The following is a 20,473-nucleotide window of genomic DNA, read 5'->3' as shown; positions in this document are numbered from 1 at the left end:
CTGAGAAGAATGCAAGATAATCTGAATGAATGATGCACTTTGCTTATATATGATATGCTAATGCTGGTCAGGCAGAAGGCTGTTGTCGGCCAGATCAACATGACCCATAAAATGCTAGAGAAGCCCTATAAATGTTGTCGGCTGGTTCTCAGTTGCTGTCGGCTGGATTAACAGGTCCCAACCTGATGTTTACATGTCCTAAATGCTCATGAATGTCTTATATACCTGCTGTGGGTGCTGTTAAAGCCCCAAACCCATGCTCATGCCATGATATATGCTGTAAATGCCCTGGATACTACCTGATTAATGCTTATGGATGCTAAGAATGCTGTCACTTGTACACCTATTGGGTTTGCACGTAACGCATCAAATTGGAGATCTTTTGCCATGAAATAGGAGGAAAATCGTGCTTTAACACACGAGAACTAAAGAGAAGACGCAAAAAAAAAAAAAGATGACCTACATGTGCTCCACGCATGAGAGATGGAAACCTTGATGAGTATCCACATGGCAAACTGTCTCCTTTTTCTTTCATCATGCATTGAGCGAAATAGGTCGGGGATGCCCTTGTTTTATAAGCTTGAAAAGCTTCTATGTTTTTTTACTCAAAAAAAAAACTAGACTTTCTTTCTAGACATGCGCAAGGAAAAAACAGTCCCCCTTGTCTCTGAGGACAAAAGCACGAAAGGACCAGATGTATGAGAGATCAGAGCAAAACAACACAGCATGAAATATGTGAGTGAGTCTATATATAATGGTGAGTGAACATATGTACAAGAGCCCTCTGATGTGAGGTGACTCTAAGTAGAAAGACCAGTGCAAAAGCAGAGATGATGTCGGAGCTGAAGCACAGTCGGTGACGAAGGTTCATGTCGATGTGAAGCAAAGCACTCCGTAAGGTGGTCGGTGTCGAAGGCTAGCGTTGGTGGATGCAGAGGCACTCCGAGGTGGTAGTGGCAGCAGAAGATGAGGTGATGTAGGCTCTAGTGACAAGAATGCTGCTGTACCTAAGGTGGTAGATGAAGAGCAGAGAGATCTTCCGTCCCGACTGGTGTAGTGGTGCAAGCTCTAGTGATGACAAGGGTGCTGCAAGACCTGAAGGGTGTGGGTGTAGGCTTTGATGACAAGGGTGCTGCGTACCTGAGGGGTGGTGAGGAGCAGAGAGGACTGTCGTCCCAAGTGGTGCAAGCTCTGGTGACACGGGTGCTGCGTACCTGAGGTGATGTCGATGGTGAAGATGAGCAGAGAATGGGCTGCCATCCCATGTAGCAGAGAGTGGGCTGCTGTCCCGATGGTGAGAGCTAAGGAAAAACGCTGAAGCACTCTATGAATAGCAAAGAGGGCTGCTGTCCCATGAGCTGTGGATAAAACGCTGATATGCTGATGTAAGCGCTAATGTAAACACATGATGATGTGCTGATGTATGCTGATGTAAAGCGCTGATGTATGCTGATGTATGCTGATGTGAAACGCTGATGAAGTGCTGATGTAAGCACAAATGTATGCTGAGGTAAAATGTTGATGTAAGCACTGATGATATGCCGAAGTACTGAATGTAAACACTAACTATAGAAGAGAGGGCTGCTGTCCCACTGTGTGGCCTGTAGCAGAGAGTGGGATGCTGTCCCGTGATGTGTGGCCAGATATAAAATGCTGATGTGCTGACCTGAAGAGCCGATGAAGATGAGGCAGATGATGTGCAGTCCCTGGCAGCAGCAACAGCAGAAAAAGTGGTACCGGATATGACAATGAAGTGGTACGCCATGGTGAATAATGAGGCAAGGCTATATATACAGTGGGGGACTGCTGGTCGGTCAGCCTAAAGGCTGTCAGCCAGCAGTAAAGAGTCAAGACATAAGATCCCTAAATAAAACCAAAAATCCTAGAAAAAATCCCCTTTTTAGGGCTGGGTAAAATGCTGTTTTCCCACACCCCCTCTCAGGCCAAAAAGGGGACCATGAGAGAAGATGAGAGAAGACGAAGGATGCTAGGGTCCCACACTGACACACTGGCAGAAGGAATCTATCCCCCTCTAGAAAGGCCGACTCAGGACAGCTGGCCGACTGAGTGTATTTGCTGATCGTGGAGGTTCAGGGCCAGTCGGCTGCCTTTAGCACAGGCCGACTAGGTATTTGGGGCCATATAAAATGGCCCCATGGCCCCCATTCCATTTTGTATCATTCTCGGGATCTTCTTGTGTATATAGAGCAGAGTTACACGCCTCTATCTCTCTCTCTCTTGTGCTGTGATTTTCTGCACTACATTTTGCTCGTGTTCCCAGATCTGGGTCATCATCTCCGCTGCGCATTCTGACAACTGCATGTGTACTAGAGAAGCACACCATCTAGGGTCTCCCGAGCCGGAAGCGCCCTCAGAGCCCTAGAAGTGGTACTAGAATCTATATCACTATCTTGTGTCATGTCTTTGCCTTTTCTCTGAGATGACGCCTTGCCCTTGGACTTGTCCTTCTTGGACAGATGTCCTCTTATTCCGCAAGAGAAGCAACGACTCTGACCTTTCTTTTGAACTCAGGAAAGTGCCTGGTCAAAACTGTTGACTGACACCTTCAACTTAGCCTGTGAGATGAGAACGGACGACTCCTCCAAAAGTAGAGAGCTAAGATCATCAAAATCCAACTGAGTGGATGTGACCTAGCACCGCAAAGATCGAGAAATCACAACATAGTCCGGAGGAAGCTTGGTGAGGATAAGAGCAGCCAGCTAAGAAGAGGACAAAACAGCACCCATAGCCAGTAAACTGGTCATGGATAACCTTGGCCTTCATGAGAAAAGACGGCATGGAATTGCCTTCAAGAAATAACAAGCCGTAGAGTCACCCCTGCAAGGTAACTGTCCTCATCAATGAATCTCATGCAAAGAGATCCTCCCACTTTGACCATACCTGATGAGCACTAGAGAGAGTTTGCACTGCCGGTGAGACCTCCTCTCGGGGATGGTCCGCACAAGCACAGAATGCGCCTTCGAGTCCCGATTCTCCCAGTCTTGTAATTCCACAGCAAATTCATCCTCTTGATCTTGAGTCCACTTCCTGGAGTTTTGAGGACGCTCGGGCTTCCTTTCAGTACCCTGAACAATGTCTCACAAACCCTTGTGGATGAACCAGACCCGCATCTGAAGCTTCCAATGAGCGTAGTTGGGTCCTTTCAACTTGTCATCTTTGTTCGTACAGGGGGGAGCCATATCCACAGCAGCAAAGAACAAATCTCAACTCTCAAACACTTCTCTCAAGTGCTTTCCAACGAAGCGAGGCACCAGGAACAATCAGCCCCCTCTCAAACCGTAGAGAGAAAGAGGCAGGACAGTAGCAAAACAATCCAAGATCCACCGAGAACCTCCTACCGGAAGGGTATGTGATGAAAATGGATGTGAATATAAAAGTGAAGAATGGATGTGAATGTATATGTGAAGAATAGATGCGAATGTATATGTGAAAGAATGGATGCGAATGTATGTGAAAGAATGGATGTGGATATGTATGTGAAAGAATGGATGTGGATGTATGTGAAAGAATGGATGTGGATGTGTATGTGAAAGAATGTGATGTGATGTAAAGAGATGTAATGTGACATGAATATATGTGGATGTGAAGAGCATCGAAAGCACTTGGATATGGTATTTCAGGAATTGCGGAAGCACAAGTTGTATGGAATGGCAAGAAGAGTGAGTTCTTTTTGTCAGAGATTCACTACTTGGGCCAAATAGTGTCCTAAGAAGGGGTCAAGATGGACTCAGATACTGTCCCCCCAAAAAATGCGGCCCCTGATTCAGTATGCAATCTGCGCATGATTTTTGTTCTCTATCGGTTGCTTTGCACACACCCGCACCTCTCTGCCATATGTTCTCCCTGCCATAGGCCCCCCCTGCAACCCTACTGTACGGCCAGCATTCGAGGCACCCCTACTGCCCCTATTTGGCATGTACAAGCGGTTGTACATCCTGCTGCTGTATGGCCTGGCTGGATATGTGCACCTGCTCTACAGCAGCCCGACCTGCCTAAAGCATCCCCTACAAGTCGTAGCCTACACACACCCTCCCTTCCGTACAACCCTAGCAAGCGGCCATAACTTTTGGTGCGGCTTCCAACAAAGGCTAGGAAATTAGGGGGTAAGGGGATCTTAACACTTGATTAGGTTTAATCAAGGTCAATGTCTTAGCCCTTGTACAAAATGATTTGATAACACATTTTGTGACACGACTACGAGTATGCAAAGCACAGTCGACAGTCAATTGGCAGAATCGAACAGCACGAGTGACACGTGGCACTACCACATGGTGGTGTGGCATGGCATTGATGACATGGCAATCGGGTACATGTGGCTGACAGCAAAATTACTAGCCGACTAGGAGCATTGGTACATATACAATCGTCATATTCATTGCCTTTCCTTATTGTTGGTCTTCACAAAGCGTTTCTCTGTAGGAAAAGTGCTAGCCAGGGGTGTCCAGTAGTACATCACAGGCCTATGATTTAACATCTTCATTATCACTCACATCTTGTACTTGAATTTCAGTTTTATTACTTCTTTCTTTGTTGGGTATTTCGCAACCTCTGTGTCACGTAGGCTGTAATGCTTGTGACCGACGGCAGACCGGATGGCCATATCCGGGGTTCAGTGGGAGAGGACGCCCATGCGGAGTCATGGGCGGCCAGGCTAGTGTGGACGGCAGGCCACACTCTATATAGCCTGGGGGATGAGGGGCAATCCTCATTCTTCCTCTATGGCTGGAGCCAGAGGCCGTCCCCTCTCGTGGTAACGCCTGTAGTGGCGTTACGGATATCTAACACTGGTATCAGAGCGTGGTTCGAGGGGATCGTGAGAGTCCGCGTGCGAACGGGGGACCGGAGCCCACTCGATGGTTTTCATCCACAATCTTCTCACCCTTATCTCCACAAGGGAATGTGTGGAGGGAGGGGGGCCAAGATTTTTTGAAGGGAAGAACTCTTTCTCTCTCTCTCTCTCACTCTCTCTCCCCGGCACACACAGGAAGCAGCATCGCAGGTAAGCAAATTTTTGTTTGTTTTTTTTTTTTTGTTTTCTGCGTAAAATGGCTGCGAACAAATGGTTCAATTTGTGTGGAAGGGGGGGCGCAAGCCTGGGAAACACGCTGTGTGTGAAGGTGCGCAAGCCTGGAAAACACGTAGCTAAAACTCTGCGTGGGGGGGCGAAGCAACAGCCCCACCGGGACGACCTTTCCCCACAAGAGCCTGAGGGGGGCTTGTCACGTGCATCCCGCACTTGGATGCCACGTAGACATTTCTGTACAGAAGGTGCAGGACCTGGGATGGTGAACTGGTCCCATGTGAGCCCAGTCCGGGACGAGTCAGCCAGGGATCCATCTCAGTCGTCCGAGGTCAGGTGTGCATTGTCCTGCACATGAGTCCAAGGTCAGGTGTGCAATGTCCTGCACAAGAAGCAGTGCCAGTCCGCGCTGTGAGTCTCCCTCTGGAATGATGTCAGATGTGCTGTGTATCTGGTTTGCAACTGGATGCCAGACATCTGTAGGCATGTAGGTTTGCATGTAGAGATGGGGCCAGCCCATAGGGCTACCCCAGTGCAAGGATTTGCATTTGCATACTTAGTATGGGCATGGGGGAGGTATAGAACCACCCCCAAGGGGCCAGGAGAGCCCAAGATTTGCCCACCAGCCAAGGCAAGGGCTGGAGGGGCTGTCGGCCAGCTGTACTACTGCTGGACAGGCAGCCGACTGAGTCCAAAGCCCTAATCTGCAAGTCGGCCAGGTGTAGGGGCAGTCCCCACACCCATGCGCAGCATGCCCAGCAGCCAGGGGCTGTCCCAGAAGCATGCGCAGGCTGGACAGCAGGGTTGCCTAGTGTGGATGCATTTATATTTAGTGTGCAAGCATTTTATGGGAATAAACTCAGTCGTGAGGCTGTCCTGAAGCCAGCCGACTGGATGAGATAAGTAGTATAAAAGCCCAGCCCATAATTCATTGTAGTCATCTCATAATTCACCAAGAGCATCAAGCATTCAAGGGCCAGGACAGCCAAGGGTTTGCTAAAGCTAAGGGGTGAAGGACTGAAGGTCAAGGGCAGGTTTTCCAGCCAAGAAAAGGTCAAGTACTTTGTATTTGTATCAGATTTACATCATTCTAATAAAGCAAATACACCATCCGTGGTGGGGGCCCTACAGAGGGTAATTGGGACCCAATACTGTGTCCTTCTCCATCTCCCCCTTCTCTCTCTATTTTCTGCACATCGTCTTTCAGTTTTGTGCGTTAATTCCGTCGCGAAAAGAGTGCTGTTTTCTGAGTTTTGAAGTACCGATCCTTCTCCGAAGCTTCCGCATATTACAGTGGTATCAGAGCTCACTTCAAAGACAAAGATTCAGCAAAGAAAACCAGAAAATTTTTTCGCTCGTGTGGTTGGTTTTTAGACGCCGGTGGACTACCCTTTTCGGAGTGACTCCTGTCCCTCGAAGGACGGTTGGTTTTTAGCCTCCGGAAGCCTCCGGAAGTCTCCCACACAGATAGTGGATGGTCAGATTGCGTTCCGGAAAGGAACTGCATTTTCCCGCTATGGCGAACTTCGGCGACGAGAGAGAACCAGAACCATGGGACCAGAGTGCACCAGGCAGCCCAGCTAGGGCACCCGGCTTGAGTGTACAAGACATGTTCCAGCAGATGATGCGAGCAATCGCAGACCAGACAACCAAGTTGGATAGGAAATCAGATATTGACAAAGTGATCTTAGCCAGTTGGTATTTGGAAGGTGAGGCCATTCCTTGGTGGACTCAGTGGGCTCATGCCCACACCAAATCAGGTATGGCAGCTTATGGGTGGGACGAGTTCGTCCGTGACCTTAAGCAGCGGTTTTTACCGCCCCACTACCTTGAGCGACTCGAAGACGAGTTCAGGGGTGCGCGTCAGAATGCGCAACCAGTCCTTCAGTTTGCCAATAGAATTTCGACCTTGTGTCTACAGTTAGGCTTATCTGATGCGGACAAGAAAGGGTAGTTTTTGTATGGCTTGGACACGCAAATCCAATGGGAGGTGCGTATGTTTAGGCCAGCCACCTTTGAGGACGCACTCTCGCTTGCGCAGAGTGCAGAAATGAAACACAATGGTGGCAAGCCCAAGACTTCCCAGCCGGCTTCTCCCAAGGCTAACGCCTCGGGGGGCAAAAGCCTGAACCAGACGGGGTCTTCCCCAGGACAGAGCCCGAGAGCCTCTGGCTCCAAGAACTCGAACAATGCATCTAAGCTTACTCCAGACCAAAAAGCGGAGGCAAGCAAGACGGGTGGCAAGTTGAGTGCTGAGGAGCTTTCTCAGTACAGGAAGGAGGGTAGATGTTACTTTTGTCACACAAAAGGACATACTTCTCGGGATTGTCCGAAGAAGCCTCCAAAGGCCGCCGCCGCCTCCACAGCTTCCGTGGTGAGCACAGCTCTGCCACAGATCCCAGCGGTTACCCCTACTTCTTCAACCCCCGGTGCTTCAGTTGGAGCAATTATTAGCCGGGAGCTCGAAGATAAGCAGAAGGGCGCCCATGACCAGGAGTATGAGCGCAACGAATTGCTCAAGTCCTTTGGCTACATAGGTGGCCAGAGAGTCGTTGTCTTGTTTGACAGTGGCAGCACGGAGGATGTGATCATGGAAGAGGCCGCTAGGCGTGCCCGTTTCGAGCTGACTCCGGTGGACAAACAGGTTGAGGGTTTTAGCACGGGTATGACAACGAGCGTCAAGTATGAAGCTCTAGGTGCTAAGTTAGTGATTCAGGGCATAGAGTTTGTGCGTGATGGTTGCCCCTCTTGTAGGAGCAGACATAATTTTGGGTATCCAGTGGTTTCACAAGTTTCTTCCTGATGTCAAGTGGGACAAGCACACGTTCCAGATTGATCGGAATGTGTCAAACACCCCGGTGACCATTAAGTGTGAGCCAGGTATTCCAAACTTTCCGCTCATAAGCCACTTTTGCAGGCTAAGCGAGCAGTCAGGAAAGGCGCACAGTGTGCGATGATTTACATCCAGACAGCCCAGACGGTGGCCAGTGCTTCCGAGAAGTACTCGGTTCTCCATGAAAAGTTCCAGAAGATTTTTCTTCGGGACAGTCTCCCTCCCCAGCTTCCCCCGTCCAGACCGGAGGATCACAAGATTGACCTCCTCCCAGGCTCGGAACCCCCGAGCAAGTTTCCGTATCGCCTTTCGAAGGCAATGGAATCGGAGTTGGACCGCCAACTCCAAGAATTGTTGCAAGCTGGCTTCATCCGCCCCAGCGTGTCGCCATTTGCAGCACCGATCTTATTTGTCAAGAAGAAAGATGGGTCTTCTCGGTTGTGTGTCGATTATCGTGCACTCAACAAGCTGACTATCAAGAGCAGATTCCCGATGCCTCGAATTGACTATATCCTCGAGAGGCTAAATGGAGCTAAGGTGTTCTCTAAATTGGATTTAAAGAGTGGGTACCACTAGGTGCGGATTGTTGAGGGGGACATCCCCAAGACAGCTTTCCGTACAGAACGGGCCCACTATGAATTTGTGGTCATGCCATTTGGTTTGACGAACGCCCCAGCTACATTTAACCGCATGATGATGCGTATTTTCCGGGAGTTGATTGGAGTGTGTGTGTTCATATTTTTGGACGACATACTCATATTTTCAGCTACAGTTGAGCAGCATGACATTGATGTGGAGAAAGTCCTTAAGTTGCTGGAAAGCAACGAGCTCTATGTCAATGAAAAGAAGTCAGAATTTTATCTGTTCCAGGTACATTACTTGGGATATATAATCAGTGCCGAAGGCATTCGACTTGATCCGGCTAAAGTGGCCGAGATTGTTAACTGGGAAGTACCTCAGACTGCTTATGACATTAGATCATTTGTGGGTATATGCCAGGCATATTCCACCCACATTGACAAGTTTTCTGATCTCTCGGCAGACCTCACCGATCTGCTAAAGGGAGTGAAAACAAGGAGGCAAAAGATTCGAATGACTCCACGAGCGTTGGAGGCATTCCAGAACCTCAAGGTGGCTTTGTCAGAAGCGCCTTGTTTAGCCCTTGCCTCGTGGGACGAACCATTTCAGGTGATCACCGATGCGAGTAACATCGCAATTGGAGGTGTATTGCAACAGAATGGTCATCCAGTAGCTTACATGTCTCGTAAGTTACTGCCCGCCGAAAAGAATTACTCAGTCTATGATCGTGAACTCCTAGCAGTCATTCAGGCCTTGAAACATTGGAAACATTTCCTGTATGGCCGTGATTTCGAGGTCCGCACTGACCATCAGGCATTGCGCTCGTTCAGACGATGCCAAGTGGACAGTGGAGTGATCGACAACACCGCTGGAGTCAGATATTCCAGCAGTTCGGTGGCATGATTGAGTACCTTCCAGGAAAGGCCAATCCAGTGGCCGATGCTTTGAGCAGGAAGGGACAAGTATCTGCGATTCAGACCACTAGACTTGACCTTGTTGGTACAGGACTAGAAGACATGACGCACACGTACGCGGATTCCGAGGAATTCGGTACTCAGTGGGAACAGGCATTGGATGCCACAGGACCATGCCATTTTCTGATACGCGATGGTTGGCTTTACTACAAAGGCCGACTATGTGTCATGAAATCATTCCGGGCAGCTCTTCTCCATGATGCCCATGACGCCATTACCGGTGGTCATAGGGGCATGAATTCGACTCTGGAGAAATTAGAACGGCGATACTATTGGCCAAAGATGAGGCGTGATGTGTTTACATATATACAACGCTGTGACATTTGTCAAAAGGTGAAAGCTCCTCGTGGAAAGAAGATAGGGTTGTTACAACCTTTGCCAATTCCTGAGGGTCCTTTCCAAGACATTTCGATGGACTTTGTCACAAATCTGCCTCCCAGTCCGAGTAAGCGTAATACACAGTGTTTAACGATTGTTGATAGGTTCAGCAAATTTGTTATGCTTATTCCTTGCAGGGCCAATGTGACCGCCGAGGATGTTGCCCAGCTATTCATTCGGCATTGGTACCCGATTGGTGGGATTCCTAGGACCATAGTGTCAGACCGAGATGCCAAGTTTACCAGTCATTTTTGGAGGGCATTGTTTGATAATTTTGGTACTAAGTTGAATTTTTCCAGTGCATTCCACCCACAGACAGATGGCCAGACAGAGATATACAACCAGTTGGCCTTTGATGTGCTGAAGTACTATGTCCACGATCAGCAAGGTAAGTGGGAATCGTTTTTGCCTTTAGTTCAAGCTGTTTTGAATGACTCTTTTTCTTCAGCTATTGGCAGGACTCCATATGAGGCAGCGTTTGGAAGGCCTTTCCAGTCATTGTTAACCAGGACTTCGTCTTCAGTACCGGAGGCGAACAGAGTAACGGAGTCTTACCAGGAGATCCTAGAGTCCGTTAAAGACAGATTGGCTAAAGCGCAAGAGGCCTACACTCGACAGGCCAATAAAGACCGAAGGGACATGAAGTTTTCGGAAGGAGATTGGGTATATCTTCGGATTATGAAGCAAAGATTGAAGCAGGTGGGCAAGCGATGCCCAAAGTTGTCTTTCAGGAGCTTCGGACCATTCCCCATCCGGAAAAAGATTAATGAGGTGTCTATGCAGTTAAAGCTACCTCCGAGTTGGACTATGCACGATGTATTTCATGTCAGTTGGTTAAAGCCATATGCAGGTCCACCCCCTTCAGAGGTCAAAGACGAAGCGGAACCAGACATCATTGATGAAGCAGAAGTAATGGTTCCAGAACAGATCCTTCTGCACCGTTTCAAGCATGGCTCAGGCCGAAGACTACGACAGTTTCTCACGAAGTTTCAGGACCGAGCAACTCATGAAGCGGTATGGCTCGACAAAGAATTTTTCGAAGACTATCCGGCTTTATTGACGGATTATTTGGAGGCTATGCAGCTTCCGTCAAGTTAAGCAGAAGGGGATGTCACGTGCATCCCGCACTTGGATGCCATGTAGACATTTCTGTACAGAAGGTGCAGGAGCTGGGATGGTGAACTGGTCCCATGTGAGCCCAGTCCGGGACGAGTCAGCCAGGGATCCATCTCAATCGTCCGAGGTCAGGTGTGCATTGTCCTGCACATGAGTCCAAGGTCAGGTGTGCAATGTCCTGCACAAGAAGCAGTGCCAGTCCGCGCTGTGAGTCTCCCTCTGGAATGATGTCAGATGTGCTGTGTATCTGGTTTGCAACTGGATGCCAGACATCTGTAGGCATGTAGGTTTGCATGTAGAGATGGGGCCAGCCCATAGGGCTACCCCAGTGCAAGGATTTGCATTTGCATACTTAGTATGGGCATGGGGGAGGTATAGAACCACCCCCAAGGGGCCAGGAGAGCCCAAGATTTGCCCACCAGCCAAGGCAAGGGCTGGAGGGGCTGTCGGCCAGCTGTACTACTGCTGGACAGGCAGCCGACTGAGTCCAAAGCCCTAATCTGCAAGTCGGCCAGGTGTAGGGGCAGTCCCCACACCCATGCGCAGCATGCCCAGCAGCCAGGGGCTGTCCCAGAAGCATGCGCAGGCTGGACAGCAGGGTGGCCTAGTGTGGATGCATTTATATTTAGTGTGCAAGCATTTTATGGGAATAAACTCAGTCGTGAGGCTGTCCTGAAGCCAGCCGACTGGATGAGATAAGTAGTATAAAAGCCCAGCCCATAATTCATTGTAGTCATCTCATAATTCACCAAGAGCATCAAGCATTCAAGGGCCAGGACAGCCAAGGGTTTGCTAAAGCTAAGGGGTGAAGGACTGAAGGTCAAGGGCAGGTTTTCCAGCCAAGAAAAGGTCAAGTACTTTGTATTTGTATCAGATTTACATCATTCTAATAAAGCAAATACACCATCCGTGGTGGGGGCCCTACAGAGGGTAATTGGGACCCAATACTGTGTCCTTCTCCATCTCCCCCTTCTCTCTCTATTTTCTGCACATCGTCTTTCAGTTTTGTGCGTTAATTCCGTCGCGAAAAGAGTGCTGTTTTCTGAGTTTTGAAGTACCGATCCTTCTCCGAAGCTTCCGCATATTACAGGGCTTGCCTTGCAAAAAACGAAGGCATAGATCAGCGAAGACCACTGTTCTAATCTACTTCTTAGCTCGCACCTCTCAAGCTTTCTTTGTCTGCTTTCGATGCGCCGTGGCTATGGCGTTTCAAAGCTTTGCTAGCAATTGAGCTGTAATCTTCTTCTAAGATTTCCCTGCATTAGTCGGTGCCTTGTGTGCGCGTGAGAGAGCGAAGAGAGAAATCTTAATTCGTCCCCGTTCTCAGTTCGCGCGCTTCCGTAGCCTCCAAAGCTCCCTCTAGTTTTCTTCCTTTCCTGCTTCCTCCGCAGCTCCGGCAGAATCCTTTTGAATCGATAAGCTAAGCCGAATGACCACGCATTGCCGCGCATAGAAATTTTGAATTGAATGGGAAATCCATTTCCAATCTTAAGGTTCAGCGATGGCTATGGCGGAAGCTTGTGTGCTTGTAGAGAGCGCTATATCCATGGCTACATGAAGTCTATGGCTTCTGAAGGGGTGTAATTTGTAAGGTTGTGCAGCCTTGCGGGGAGGAGGAGGCGGCCAGGGCCACGACCAGCCAGGCCAGCCGGTGGAGGAGGCGGCGGCCGGCCAGCCAGGCCAGCCAGGCTGGCCTGGCCTGGCTAGCCGGCGCCGCCGCCTGCTGGCCGCCCATGGCTGGCCTGGCTGGCCGGCCGCCGCCTCCTCCCGCAAGGCCAACCCACCAACGGCCAGAGACCCCAAAAAAATATATATATATATATTCATTATTCATTTCTTGGAAATTAAAAATCAAAAAATTCAAGGAAACCCTCTCTCTCAGCTGGGGAGGAGAATAATTCCCGCAAGAAATAATCCCGGCAAGGCACCTCTCGATCATTTAAATTCTTGTTATGAGTTGCAGGCATTTTTCTTGTGGATCGGAGCATCCCGGAAGCATCCTTGTAGAGGCCCGCAACGCACAACAATTCGACAGGCGACCGTAAAGGGGGGTGACTATTATTCTCTCTCCACCATTGCTCATTTTTATTAGCGTTTTTTTTAGTAATTTCTGAGTTCTCGCATTATTTTTTGCAAGAATTAAAAATGTCTGCTAGGCGTAGTGTGTCCCCACCGACTTCTACTTCTCTAGGTTTTTCCAGTCTCTTGTCCTCGGTCGCGGGTTTAACCCCGACCGAATTGTCAGGCCGTACACGCCCGACCGTTGTTCGGTCCGGAGTGCGCCCGTCGATCACGCGTGATCCGCCAGCGCCCTCCTCGTCTATTGACCCCGTCTTAGGACCCAGCGAGCCCGCAGCGGCCGCATTGGCTGATGACCCCTTTCTGGCCGATGAACCAGAGAACATGAACACTGACGTCGCCGAGGGGACTGAGGAGGACCTCTTGGATTATGAGGACGACGACTATGACCTATTGGACCCTGCTGATGTCCTGACAGAGACGGAGCTCTCTAGTGGACTATTTAAATATCTTAATGCCAAATTGAACACTATGGGTAAAGTCCAGGCTGATTTAGTCACGATGCTACAGAGCATCTCCACACGGTTAGATGCACTGACAGCCGCCTCGGCTAGTACTCCGACTCCTCGTGGTAGCCGAGCTCCTGCGGTACGGGTGAGCGTAGCCTCGCCAGTAATTGCAGGAGTACAGGCCGATGCGCCTGCGGGGCCGTCCGTAGCGACAGCTTCGTCGTTGTTAAAAGACTTAAAGCCGCCTAGTTTTGGTGGCGAGGAAAAGGAGAGAAACAAGGACTCAGTCAATATGTTTCTAGCGAAGTGGTCAGATTTGCACGCGCTGCAACAGCAGCCTAGCCGTATACAGCCCGTAGAGGCTAGCCTCTCATTAACCGGCAAAGCGTACAAGTGGTGGATGAGTTTGACAACTCGCGTAGAGTCTCAGTTTTTATTGATGATGGAGCTAGCCACAACTTCTTGAACTATTTGTTAGTCAAGAAGTTGGGGTTGATTGAGACCCGGAGTGATCATGAATATACTGTTGGCCTAGCCAACGGATATGACAAAACGGTATGGAATACCGTAGTATTGGGGGTCCCATTATCTATGCAGGACTACGAGGCTCCGCTTGACTTTCAGGTCATGCACTTAGCCAGAGCAGACGTATATCTAGGCAGGGAGTGGCTGTATGGCTTGGGCCCTAGTCTAGCTCGGAATTACTTACATAATACGCTATGTTTTGAGCATGGAGGTAGAGTCATCACCCTGCAGGGCGACCGTACTGTCCCTGCCACACCACTTATTTCCTCCATGGAGCTATGTACAGCGGTCCGCAGAGACCAGATAGCAGAGGTATATGCTTGTTACCCTCTTTTGAATTCTGTTTCCGTAGATGAAACGATAAATGATGTTTGCGTAGACAAACAAGAAAAACAAAATAACCTTGGACGAGACCCACTGTTTGAAAACCCTGTTTGGCATGCATGTGATTCAAACAAGAAAAAATCCAAGGTGAATGAGACATTAAAGAAAAAGTACGTAGATACTTTAACGAATTTATTAGAGGAATTTCAGGATGTTTTTCCTGATGATTTACCATATGGTTTACCACCATCTAGAGAAGTAGACCATGGCATCGAAGTTATGCCAGAATCAAAACCTATAAGCAAACCTGCTTATAGATTAAGCCACTCCGAGGCACAGGAGGTGGAAAAACAATTAACGGAATATTTGAACAAAGGCTTTAATCGGCCTAGTTCAAGTCCGTGGGCATCGCATATTCTTCTGGTAAAGAAGAAAGACGGATCTATGCGGATGTGCATAGACTATAGGGCTCTTAATCAGATAACGATTAAGAACAAGTATCCGATGCCACGCATGGATGAGTTGTTTGATCAACTCTATGGATCGAGATACTTCACAAAAATAGACCTGAGATCTGGGTATCATCAGGTTAGAATAAAAGCAGAAGATGTTGCGAAGACAGCATTTAGGACCCGTTTCGGGCATTTTGAGTTTTTGGTTATGCCATTTGGGCTAACCAATGCTCCAGCGACGTTTATGACGCTGATGGACAGTATTTTACGTCCATATCTGGGAAAATTCGTAGTAGTTTTCCTAGATGATATTCTTGTGTACAGTAAGACACAGAAAGAACACATAGAACATTTGCATCTAGTGTTCAAGTTGTTGCGAGAGCATAAATTATTTGCAAAGAAAAGCAAATGTGAATTTTTTGAAACAGAAATTCACTACCTTGGCCATATTATATCCGCCGATGGTATGCGGATGGAGCCAAAAAAAGTAGAGGCTATTCTTAAATGGCCAGCGCCGAAGAATCTCGAGGAACTGCAGATTTTTCTTGGCATGTCGGGGTTCTACCGGCAGTATGTGAAGGACTACGCGAAGATCGCAGTCCCGTTGACTGACCAGTTACGGTCAAAAACAAAAAACATTAGTTGGGGGGACGCCCAACAGAGAAGCTATGACAAGCTCAAGGTGACCGTAGCAGCTGCACCTGTTTTGACAATTGTCGATCCAAATGAGCCGTTTGTTTTGGAAACAAACGCTAGTAATGAGGCCATTGGGGCCGTACTAATGCAAAGGGGACGCCCAATTGCATTTGAAAGTAAAAAGTTAGATCGTGCGCAGCATAACTACTCGGCTTACGAGCGAGAGTTACTAGCGATAGTTCATGCACTGAAAAAGTGGAGACACTATTTATATGGTGCCACTTCTTTTGAGGTCCAGACGGACCATGAAAGTCTGAAATGGCTTTCAAGTCAAAATGAACTGAAGGGTAGAAAAGCTCGGTGGGCGGAGATTCTACAGGAGTTTGACCTTCAGATACGTTACCAGAAAGGTAAGTATAACGTGGTGGCAGATGCACTTAGTCGCATGCCACAGATAAATGAACTTAGTTTCACAGTCTTCAAGAATGATTTCTTGGAGTCCCTACGTGGTTTATGTGAGCACGATCCATCTTTTACAGAGGTCTGGCGCGCTGTACGCGTACGCACTTCTTCACAGACGCGACCACCTCCCTCGTTGGCACGTATTGCTAGTCCGGAGAGACTGGCCGAAGGTGCAACGAGAAGGGAAGCGAGAGCGAGTCCGGAGAGACTAGCCGTGTCTTCTGGGTATAGTTTGGAACCGGAGAGTTCTGACGTAGGCCCTTCATCACCTTTGACTGCCACACGGCTTCAAAGGGGAGTGATAAACTTCGTCGGGGGGAGAAATATGCTAATTACTCCATTGACGACGGGTACTTACTCTACAAGGGTAGAATATGTGTACCAACTATTGGTGACTTTCGGACCCAAATTCTTAAAGAAAGTCATGATAGTCCAAGTGCGGGTCATCCTGGGATTCAGAAGACCTATGCACTAGTAAAAAGACAGTTTTATTGGCCTAGTTTGTTTAAGGACGTCCAAACTTATGTGCTGAAATGCAATAAGTGCCAGGTCAATAAACATGAACGTCTTAAGGTTGGAGGACTACTCCATCCGCTGGAGATTCCTCAAGGAAAATGGAAAAGCATTTCCATGGACTTCATTACCGGTTTACCCAAGACGAGTCGAGGGAATGACTCGGTGTGGGTGGTAGTGGACAGGTTAACTAAAATGGCAAAGTTTATTGCCACGAAGAAAACTGTTAAAACGCCAGAGTTGGCAAAACTCTTTATTGAACATCTCTACAAGCTATATGGCCTGCCCGCAGATATAGTGTCGGATAGAGATAGAAAGTTCAACAATCATTTTTGGAGGGAAGTCTTCAAAAAGTTGGATACTACTCTGAGTATGAGTACGGCAGATCATCCGGAGTCTGATGGTCAAACTGAAAGAGTTAACCAAATTCTAGAGGATATGTTGCGTTCTTATGTTAGTAAGAAGCAATCTAATTGGGAAGAGTACTTGCCCTTATTGGAGTTTGCCTATAAGGGCTCCAAACACTCAGCGACTGGATTTACACCATTCATGTTAATGTATGGATTCCAGCCGAGATCTCCGATGGCTGGAGGCCTAGAAAAGGAGAAGATTCAATCTGTCAAGGATTTCCTTGAAGATATGAATGATATGCTCAGAGCCGCATGTGAGAGCATTCGTAGCGCCCAGGATCGCGCTAAAACTTATGCGGATAAAGGACGAAGAAAGGTGATCTTTGCAGAAGGTGACTTTGTATTCCTCAAGGTTCCTACGCAGTCAGAAACCATGAAAACGGGAAAGTGTAATAAACTTTCTCCGAGATATTGTGGTCCTTTTAAAATCCTTAAGAAGATTGGGGACGTAGCATATAAACTTGAGTTACCGAAGAGTTCTCAAGTCCATCCTGTCTTCCATGTCAGTAAACTGAAGAAATCAGTTCACGGGTTAGAGAACGCAGTTTCTCCAGAGATTTTGGTGGACTTGATAGAGCCACCAAAGATACCACATGAACCTGAAAAGATTCTATAGTATCGTGATAGACAGACCCGACATAAAGTGTACCAAGAGGTACTTGTTAAATGGACAGATAGGGATGAGGAGGTAGCTACCTGGGAACGCCGTAGTGCAATTTCCAAAAGGTTTCCCCAGTTTGTTTTCGAGGACGAAAACTCTTCTTAAGGGGGGGGGTATTGTCACGTAGGCTGTAATGCTTGTGACCGACGGCAGACCGGATGGCCATATCCGGGGTTCAGTGGGAGAGGACGCCCATGCGGAGTCATGGGCGGCCAGGCTAGTGTGGACGGCAGGCCACACACTATATAGCCTGGGGGATGAGGGGCAATCCTCATTCTTCCTCTATGGCTGGGTGTTGAGCCAGAGGCCGTCCCCTCTCGTGGTAACGCCCGTAGTGGCGTTACGGATATCTAACACTCTGTGTGTGTAGCCATCATGTACATGTTTGGAATAGTCCTACTGCTTTTTGGAAAAGGGTTTGTGGGATCCATTTTAGCAATGGAGAAGACCTTTTCAAGCAGAGAGATGTTGTAAAGGTGTGCCTTCTCTACGGAATGCTTTGTTGTAATAACGAGAGTTCTTATTTGGAAGTCCTGGGTGAAAGCTTCAAGGGATCCTATTGGAAGAGGATTCTACAAGTTGTACTATGTACTCAAATTTTGATCAAGTAAAGAAATACCGCAAGGGGCACCACTGCGTTTTGGGGCCAATCAGTGTCCTTGTACTATTTGCAGGAGCGCTCTAGCTCCCCCTGTTTGTTTCTTTTTCCAGGTCCCCATGGGTGATGAAGTGTTTTGTGTGCGAGTGTTTGTTTCACCGCCCGTCAGATTTCTGGAGGCCGGTTTCATCTTTTGTACAAGTATAGCACTGATGCTGAGCTAGTGTGTTACACTACAGCTCAATGCATGGGTGCATGTGACACCCTGGTTTTTATACAGAAAACAACCTGTTTTGGAGTGAGCAATTGGAGGCTCAAACCAAGAGGCAATTGCAAATTTCCATACACACAAAAGACGTTATGTGTGTTTTGTGCTAGTCTAGGGGGGTTTGTAGGTGTTCCAAACTAACCTTGCCACACAGAAAGTGGAGTCTCAAAAGTTAACAAGGTGACGAGGTGTAAGACAACATAAGTTTCGTAATCTTAAGCGTGAGGTAAACTCCAGCTTAGAAAGGAGTGCTACTTCGCCAGGAGTACAATGATGATGAGGATGGAGCGTGGATTTCCAACACATACAAACTAATTAAGACAATGTTGTTCGGGAGGATGAAAAGAAATACCTGTAAGACCCAATTCCACTAACTTCAAGTAGCCCCCGGGCTGCAGAAGCTCTCCCACAATTCGATCCGGCTCACTTAGATCTCTCTCAATCACAAAAACCTTCCTCCCATCCTGCCCCAAAAGACCAAGCACACGAAATTATACACAATTTTAACATTGCAAATCAATCAATAATTCGGTGGGATATGAACTTGAATGGGTGAAACTTGGGCTTCAAAATGAATTTATATAAGTGCAGTGAGGCAGCTTCTGCCCATGATTTGATTGCATATGGGCTTCCAGAAAGCATTGATTTAGGTTAATCTAAGAGAACCTATGTCAATGCATTTTTTAAGCCCAAGACTCGTAATTTCATGAGCAAAGAGAGGTATTCGTCAATGCATTTTTATGGACAGAATTGGAAGCCCAAATCTCATCAAAAATTATGGGCATAGGTTAAGATAAGGCAACTTATGCCATTAGTCTGGTTAATTTAGTGCCAATTTTGCCCTTAATTCGACAGGGATAAAGAGCTAAATTATGCCTTTAATTTGGCGCTGTAGCCTAATATTTCGGTATTAATAAGAAATAAATACCGTAATTACTCTTGATACATTGAGTGGTCTTGTTAAAAATTAGGGTTTTGACCTTTCCGAGCGTATGCGCAAGGGCAGACCCCGCAACACCCGCTCCAACAATGATTACATCAACGCCGTCCGCCGTCTCTGATTCCGACAAATTCTCGCCGGCAGGCGAATCCTGCAGACCATGACTTCCGCTCATCCTCGTGTCATCCGACGGTTTGCGGGCGCCACATTGCCTCCTCTTCCTCCGGTTGAAGGACCAGTTTCGGACGGAAAACATTATGGCGCACAGCAGGAAAGCCAGGCCAAGAGCCACCGCCATACGCTGGGGCAAGACGCTTCCTGCAGAAAGTCTGAGACCGGAAAAACGAAGGAGAGATCAACGCCTTCTGTTGCTAGCGATTGCGAGATCCCCAGTGGTTAGGGTCTCTGGCTCTGCTATGCTGCGGTCGAGAATCAAACGAAACCCACCCGATAACGAGCAAAAGGCGGAAAGCTATCACCAGAGGAGCAGGGTGTTGGGTCTCTGCCCAGAGACAATCAGAGTTTCCGGCTCATGCATGGAGGGAAAAACAGAAAGCAAGGAGAAAATTAGGGTTTCAGGATCTACAAAGGGAAGGTTATGGCTTGTGGTTGTGCACAGGGGGAAGGCTAGGGTTTCGGAACGGGCAAGGTGAGGGTTTGTGTGCTGTGCGCAATGGGGGTAGGGTTCTTTATTTGTGACTGTTATTTATTTATTTTTTTGTTTGATTTGGGAGGCTATGGCGAGCTCGCGAGGGTTGCGCAGAATACAGTAGAGTGTGTTGTTGCCCCTCAAATCCAGCTGTCACACGGGCATTCACACGCTCTCCAGACCTCCAAAAATTAATTAAAAACAACTTACTTAGCTAGTCATATTTGCAATTTTATCCAATTTGCTCCACCTACTTAGGTAGTCTTGTATTCATCCATCCATCCATGCCAGAATCATGGAAAAGTCCATAGTTGCATCATCATTACATGGTGATGATCCATGTGTGTATCAAACAACCAAGTCTTGTGATTCATCCAACCCTCAGTTTCCAAGACTCTGGAACCCCTCTTAGAGCTTTTTTTACCCCACAGATAAGGGCATCAGAAATTTTATCCTTCAAAAGAAATGCTTTGACTCTAAAAAATACTAAGAGTGCCCTTCCAAATTATGAGGGAAAAATGCTAGTCCAATTTTTACCCTTGAAATGAAATATTGGAGCTGCCCTTCAAAACCAAGGGCTAGATCA

General features: G+C 47.9%; 1 protein-coding gene across 1 annotated transcript in view; it reads right to left on the bottom strand.

Moving 5' to 3' along the window:
* The window catches only part of LOC147616039 (squalene epoxidase 3-like), a 45,802-nt gene extending 25,722 nt beyond the window's left edge, over positions 1–20,080 (bottom strand). The window contains exons 1-2 of the mRNA XM_086778688.1: positions 19,279–20,080; positions 18,651–18,762 (exon numbers count right to left, since the gene is read on the bottom strand). Coding sequence (XP_086634814.1) covers positions 18,651–18,762; positions 19,279–19,536 — 370 coding nt within the window. The 5' untranslated portion in view covers positions 19,537–20,080. The remainder of the gene's footprint in view (positions 1–18,650; positions 18,763–19,278) is intronic.
* Between the last annotated feature and the right edge of the window lie 393 nt (positions 20,081–20,473).

Source organism: Cibotium barometz, chromosome 39, assembly GCF_041138505.1.
Source record: "Cibotium barometz isolate CiBa-2024 chromosome 39, ASM4113850v1, whole genome shotgun sequence".
In the NCBI taxonomy this organism is placed as follows: domain Eukaryota; kingdom Viridiplantae; phylum Streptophyta; class Polypodiopsida; order Cyatheales; family Cibotiaceae; genus Cibotium; species Cibotium barometz.
The sequence above is the reverse complement of the archived record's forward strand: the minus strand, read 5'-3'. Positions and strand labels throughout refer to the sequence as shown.